The 7,552-nt window shown below is 33.6% G+C and overlaps 1 protein-coding gene across 1 annotated transcript in view; it reads left to right on the top strand.

The window, feature by feature from the left end:
* The window catches only part of PTBP3 (polypyrimidine tract binding protein 3), a 39,625-nt gene extending 33,327 nt beyond the window's left edge, over positions 1-6,298 (top strand). The window contains exons 9-13 of the mRNA XM_082074706.1: positions 1,937-1,970; positions 2,593-2,685; positions 3,234-3,450; positions 4,476-4,553; positions 5,243-6,298. Of these exons, the coding sequence (XP_081930832.1) occupies positions 1,937-1,970; positions 2,593-2,685; positions 3,234-3,450; positions 4,476-4,553; positions 5,243-5,375 (555 nt within the window). The 3' untranslated portion in view covers positions 5,376-6,298. The remainder of the gene's footprint in view (positions 1-1,936; positions 1,971-2,592; positions 2,686-3,233; positions 3,451-4,475; positions 4,554-5,242) is intronic.
* Positions 6,299-7,552: the final 1,254 nt, after the last annotated feature.

The raw sequence follows: 7,552 nt of genomic DNA on the forward strand, positions 1-7,552 counted from the left end.
GTGGAAATGACATAGATTGTTTTATAAGCCTACTCCTGTTACTTAAGTATTACACATTGATCTGTGCTTAATTAAAAGCAGCGCACATCTCTAAAAAAAAATTTTATATATATATATGTATATCAAGCTTTAGAGGCCATGACTTAATAACACAATTCTACTTGACTGTTGATAAGCAGTTCTACTACTGCAGTGTAAAATTCTTGTTTTACATGCTCATTAGATTCATTTAACAAAAAAACTGATAACTTCCATTATGCCAGTAAGCCCTAATTTTATCTTCATATTACTGAGGTTTAGAAATTGGTTGACCAGTTCCTCTAATATTTAAGTTATTGCCGTGTTTCTGGCTTGTAATAATAGCTGAATCCCACAGTAAGCATCAAAAGAAACAGCTGCAGATTAGGACTGTGAGATAAGCTGATTTTTCTTTGATTTGTTAATCTATCAGTTAATTTCTGATTATTGTGGAGGATATGTTTTCTGCAGCTGATCTTTCAAGATAAATCTCTGAGTTGTAAGAGTGTGTTTTTTAAGAATAATCATATGTGAAGCATAGGTCAAATCTATTTTAGGACTTTGCTGTTTTAGTTAATATGAATAATCTAAGAAGTCAGGTAGAACTTTCTGCTGTAATGCATGATACAACATAAATGCATTAAATAATGCTTAACCTCTTAAAAGGTAAAAAAAATAAGAATGTTCAACAACATTAATTGTTGGATATATAAATTGTTGTAAATATATTTCTTGGCAACTTTTTAACACTTATTCTTCAGTAGTATTTGTCTGAGCCCTGTCACTTCTTTTTCTATGTATAGAAAATCTGGTTGACCTTATTCCTTATTTCAATTTATATTTTTCCCCTGTTGCAGGGTTTCGGTATGCATTAGAGCATTCCCTCATGACTTTTAAATTAGCTGGTTTTGTCTTCCATAAAAAACATTTTTAGTAGAAATACTGCAGTCTCATTTTGCTAAGAAATGTCTTTAAACTCCGTGCTGAGTTAAAATATTTGGGCCAGAAGGATAAACTCTGGAAGCATTTAAATTTTACAGGGTTAGTAATTGTTCCTTATCACTAAGTGCTGATGATAAAAGGGTATGGGCTTGCACTTAGGCTGCAGTATCTTCCAGTTTTAAATCATTTAGGTATGTTTGGTACACATTTGAAGCATTGTGAGTTCAGACTGAATTGGGCTGGAGAGTGAGAGTGGTGCTTATGATAACCAGGTATTCTTAGGACTCATTACTGGCAAAACCTGTCTATGTTAGGGTGCATTATCTTCTTTGGTGCTTACAGAGTTTGATACACAAGGACTTAATTAAAAATCACTGAAGAAAAATGATTTCTTTCAATGTTTAGTTCACAGCTTCTAATAAAACACAATTTAAATACCACTTTCTGTATACTTCATGTATAAAGATTTAAATGGTGTGTGTATCATGTCATGGTCACATACAGAGATGGGAACAAAACTGAAGACAAAACAAACACATTTAGAGCTGACTGGTTTTAGTTTGGTAGTTGTCTGCTGTGTAGAAAATACAGAGGAGTTCTTGAATGCTCTTTTCTATTTCTAGTTTAGCAAATAGCTTTAATTGTTCAGGGAATTAACTGCTAGCTTGGAAAGAATAAGTTCGAATAATTAAGCTACAATATATTAACTTGTTTGACATGACGGGCTGACTCTTGTGATGAAAATGCATGAGCTGAAGTGTTAGCTTGTTCAAATATTTTATATGGGCATAGCATTCTTGTTAGTATATATTTGCTATACACTGTAGTTATTGGAGGTAATGGCTTTTGGAGAGACAGGTTTATGTATTAGTGTGCAGTATCTCTTCCATTATTTTTATTTACCATGCACTTAAGGAATAGATTTATTTATTTGCATGACTTTAAAAATAATAAACTCATTTTATCATTTAAACAGGCCATCACACCCCATGGACTTTTCATCCTATTTGGTAAGATATGTCAAATATACCTTGAGAAGCTACAGGGCTGGCATTCTTTTATTTGTCTGACACACACTCCATTGTTCTGTCCTTGTCCAGAAAACAGGCAAGAGAATGTGCTGGTTTTAAAATGTCAGTGATTTGAGTCAGTAGTTGCAGGCCACATGTACCAAAATGGCAAAATGGTTACAGTGTCAGAAGGATTTCAGTGTGTCATCCAATTTGTTTACTACAAAGACTGGGAAGGCAAAGTAAGATAAAAAACCAGATTGCATCAGAGGAAACAGAGTACAGAATTGGCACATACCTTAGTTGCAGAGCACAATGTTTGGCATAGTAATATTTTAATATGCCTCTGTTAAGAAGACTTCAACACTTTTGCACTGTTTAAAAGCTGTACATAAACATGCAGTTTTATGACTAAGATCCTGGGTTTACTTTTGTTCCCCATTTCTGAGCCTCAGAAAATAATACACAAACTTGAAAGCTCTCCTTCATCTTAATATTCTAACCAACCAGTTTAATGAGGTGATTATTCTTTGTAACACTAATGTTAGTGAAAAGAAGCGGACTTACCCTGTGCTTTTTGTAGTAGTGCTCTGGACACATCTCTTTTTCTGGATTTCCACAGGTATATATGGTAATGTGCATCGTGTGAAGATCATGTTTAGGACGAAAGAAAAGGCTTTGATTCAGATGGCAGATGCAAACCAGGCTCGATTAGGTACTGATTTTTAGGGCACGGTTATGCTTCAAACTATTGTGAGTGTGATATAGATGAGGAATTTGCTGTCTGCCAGTAGCAAGAATAAATAAATTAAATCCATCGTTGTGATGCTTTACTACGTGTAAAAACTTTTCCTTGTATAGGTTGATAATGATCTGTCTGCTTTCCTGTGAACAAATTATTTTCCTATAGTGCTTTAGAAAAAAAAATTCTGTGAATCTTGATCTAGTAAATGTTAGAATTAAAACATCATACATTTTTCCTGTAGTTTATCCTGTATCTAGCTATTTAAGTATAATCAGCTGCTCTTTATTGAAATATGAGTTTACACTTTCGTTGCATTTGAACTGGATGTTATATTGCATCCTTATAGTTGTTTTAAATATAGTGTTATTACATAGCCCACCTGCTGGACATGGAAGTTGCAGTGTAAATTTAGAATGTTAACTCTGACACTAAATGGAAGACAATATTAGTATTCAAATAGTCTTTTTTTTTCCTCCCCCTCCCTTCCTTCCTGTTCAAATTATATTTCCACTGGTTAGCTATCTCCTACTTGAATGGACAGAGGCTTTATGGAAGGGTGCTCCGTGCTACTTTTTCAAAATATCAAACAGTTCAGCTTCTTCGTGAGGGACAAGATGACCAAGGTCTGACAAAGGACTATAGCAATAGCCCTTTGCATCGCTTTAAGATTCCTGGCTCTAAGAACTTCCAGAATATCTTCCCTCCATCTGCCACCCTGCATCTTTCCAACATCCCGTGAGTATCTGCATGTGTAATCTTCTTGGAAAGGCAGTATCCTTTTGGTTATATTCTTAAATTACAAAGTCTGACATAAGCTTTAAATTTTCTTGGCCTTTTAAAGTTTCCGGAGAATTAGGGTTGTTCTGCTCTGTAGTTAACAATAAGTGAATCCTTTAAATGTGACCTTTTTTTGTTAGCAAAGAGGATAACTGATTGAATGCTCTTCTTTGCAACTGTTAATACAGTTTACATTTTCTGGAGAATATGCTTTTGTTTTTCACCTAAGTCCTGTGTTACAAATTTTTGCGAAGATTGAGGATACGGTTTTTCAGATAACGTACTGGAGTTATATTACATCAAATTAATCATTGGCATCATTATGTAATGTAGATGCAGTTATGAATCAATCTAACACTTTTTAAAGAACATTTGCTACAGAATTCTGACCTTTTACATAGGGGGAAATTGTTTTTAAAAAGATGTATTAAGACACACGTATTTTAAAACTGAAACAAGCTTTTTTTTCCTGGCTTGAATGTTGTCAACAATGTATGGAGTGACAGCCAAACATAACTTTTTACAGGCTTCCTTTGTTTGTCAGCTGTGCAGGGAGGGAAAAGGGAAAACCATGGAATTTTGTCCACTTAAGAGGAAAAAGAAAAGACACTTAAAAATGGTTTTATAGAAAACTTTGAAAATATGGAGTGCGTTAGCAGTAATAACAAGATGAAAGGTATTTCTGAAGGTACCTGTTAAGATCTTAAGTGATTTTTATACAATCAGAATTTAACAGAGGGAGGAATGGGGAAGGATGAAAAGCTATGAAGTGTATCTGAAATATTTTTGTAGCACACTTTTTTGCTGAATTTAGTGTCAAAGCCAAGATGCTTGGGCTAAAGTGTTGACATGGCTTGAGTTGGTGGAGACAGTTTTTGTTGTTCAAATTTAATTTAGAAGCCAGAATTGAGATATCGATACTATTACAGAACTCTGTGCTCTTTTACAAGTTGACGGGGGTTTGTTTTGTTTGTTTTTAATAGGTCTTGTGTTACTGTTGATGATATGAAGGACCTTTTTGCAAGTACTGGATGTACTGTGAAAGCCTTCAGATTTTTCCGGTAAGTTCTCTTGTAAAACTGTTGAGCAAGATTTCATCCTGGAAGACAGCTAGTTGCTTTTTTGGGAAATTTGGTGTGTATATAACTACAGGCAAAATTTCATGTGCATACATCTACAGGCAAAAGCTGTACAGCTATGCCAGTTTTTATGCTAATTCTAATCTTGAAATGTTAAATGAGATTTTGTTAGCATAATCAAATGAAGAATATTCAGCCTTTTGACAAATTCCATGTGTTCAAAGATAGATAAGCTTAAGGGAAGTAAATACTTGCTTCTTTATATAGAGATACAAGCTGTGTAAATGTGAAATGTCATGTAAAAGATGACACCGAATCTGCTCTAACTTTCCGTAAAGTTTCTTGGCAGTATTATTTTAGCATGATCGTATCTGCTAGAATAATCCCATATGTATGGACAATATAGGTGTTTGTTAGGGGTCTTCAAGCCTTGTTTCAACCCTGGTTTTGTTTGAAGTGCAGGGTAATGGAAGAATGGCTTGGCTCTAGGCCTCTGAGCTGCAAAAATTGTTTGTAATCTCATTTTAGCAGGTGCAAAACTAGTTCTCATTCTTTCACTGTACAAGTGTTCAGTGCGTGTGATGTGGCTGAAAAAATATTTGTCACTTCTGAATGTTGCCTTTGCAATGAAAATTTGGTTAGGATTAATAATGGTTTGTGTTGTACTTCAGGAATAATTGCAGAACGGCTCTTATCCAGTTGGGCTCTGTGGAAGAAGCAGTTCACGCTCTCATTGAGCTTCACAATCATGACCTTGGACAAAATCGTAACCTCAGAGTTTCCTTCTCAAAACATACAATCTGACTTTTCTGTGAACTTTCTCTTTAAGATTGCATCACAGTTATAGTAAAATTCTGAGAATGGAACAGCTGTGACAAGCTCTGTCTCTTAAAAGAAAAAGCTCTTTCATGCACAAAGAATCAAGTGATGGTATTTTCTGATATTATCAGCCAGTATGTGATCAAAGTTCAATATTCATTAATAGGAAGTTTCTTCTGTGAAACTGCTTTAGCAGCAATATTTGTCATAAAATTTCCTATTGAAAATTATATTTTGACAGCATCCTTTTTTTGACAGCCTTACTAAACATTTTGGAGTGCTTTTGGTATATACAAAAAAAGAGTATTTCCAACAGTGCAGTGAGTCTACACAGATTAAACACTAATTTGAATGTGAAACACTGCTTGAGTTTCTTGGAGAAAAGCAAGCACTGACTGCAAGTGTCTTCTAAATAGTATTTATAATACCAGGGTGTGTGTTCATACTTTGGCAAATATTTACAAATAACTCTTTTAAAAAACAGAGTCATGTTGTTCATATGGGCTAAATTATTAAAGGCAGTGCCTTCTCTCTGTGGAATAAAAGATATTTGAAAAGTTTCTTCAAGATGTGGTATCAGAGACCAATTTGACTTAAGATGTCAAATATCCATTCCATGGTTATTTTTACTACGGAGCGACATCGTTTAATAGTACTTTAGAGAAAATAAGACGTGAAGATAATTTCTTTAAATAATAAAATGTTTACAAACTTGTTGACAATATTCAGGTCTGTGATAATTTGCAAATTTTTAAGAAGTTATTTTTGTTAAGGTCATCTTTGGGGCAAAAAAATTAACCACAAGATTTTTTTGTACCATATGATGTCTAATACTTAAATTGCTGTGTATTTACTTAATTTCTTATGTGCCTTACTGTGTATTTATGAAACAATAAATAAAAGTTTATATGAAATATCTTTTTTGCGAACTTTGTCGAAATTATCTTCTTTGTCTTTTTGGCAATGTTTTTCTTTACTACTTCAAAATATATATTTTTCATTAAGTAGTAGTCTGAGTTTTAGTCTAATGTTCTTTGGCATAGAGATTGGATAGAGGTGGGAATGAGGTCTAACTTGTTGCATAATCATGTAGGGATTCTTCAAATTTACCTGGTTGCAGTTGTCTGATACCAGTACTTGACTGAAAAAAGGTTCACACACAGAAAATGCACTAAAAATATATAAACATATACCAATCAACAAATTCACTCTTGTTTCTGGACTTCATCTGACTTGTTGAGATACATTGGCTGTATCAGATATTCTTTTGGGTTCCTACATTTTCTCTCAGTGCTGAACTCCAAGTTGTAAAAAGCTAGCATTTGATACTGAATGTCTATTTCTCTTTGGAGCATGAGGTGAGATGCAGTTTTTTTATTCAAAGTACACATGCACTTTTTAAAAATGCAATCAGAAGTCACTAAAGTTCATTTTAAGAGATTTTTCTTTCTAGTATTTACTTAACCATTTGTAAAGAGGTATTTCTCTCAAAGGTAGCATTTATTTACTTCCAAATACTGCAGAAATTTGCTTCTGCTGTAATGTTTTGCCACATGTTCATTTTGGTTTTTCATTAACTTGTATTAATTGTATGACTTTTTTCTGTCTTTCTAGAAGAAAGGGCATGATTCTACCATGATCTTAATATTCTGGAGTAAGCTTTTTCAAATCTCTTATTTTTACGAAATTGGCAAGATACTAGCTTTCCTTTCTTTAATGTATGTAAATTAATTAGAGGTGCAACAGCCAATCATAGTAAAGGTGGTGCCAGCGCTCTATAGTGCAAAAAAAGTGTGCTATTTGGCAGTAGATAAAATGGTGACTAAATACGTATGTAGCTATAATAAATGCGCTACAACACAAATATTCAGAATGTACTGTTTACTGGAAAATTAATTTGGCTTAGGCATAATAGATAACGTTATCGTTGGGATTTGAGATAGTCTTTCCATTTTCTCCTTTCTGAAACAGGTAGTTCAGTTTCAAGAAGTTTGAAACTAATTTTTTTTTTTTTAAATTCATGAAAATAAGAAATTGTGTTGTGCCAGAGCACCGTATTAAAAAGTTTCACATTTATTATTTTAGCAAAGTGCAATTGTAAGCAGGGTCATTCATTTGCATAGGCCCTTTTTCACCAAGATACTTAATTCTAATTCATGTTT

Source organism: Streptopelia decaocto, assembly GCF_964273445.1.
Source record: "Streptopelia decaocto genome assembly, chromosome: Z".
Lineage (NCBI taxonomy): Eukaryota > Metazoa > Chordata > Aves > Columbiformes > Columbidae > Streptopelia > Streptopelia decaocto.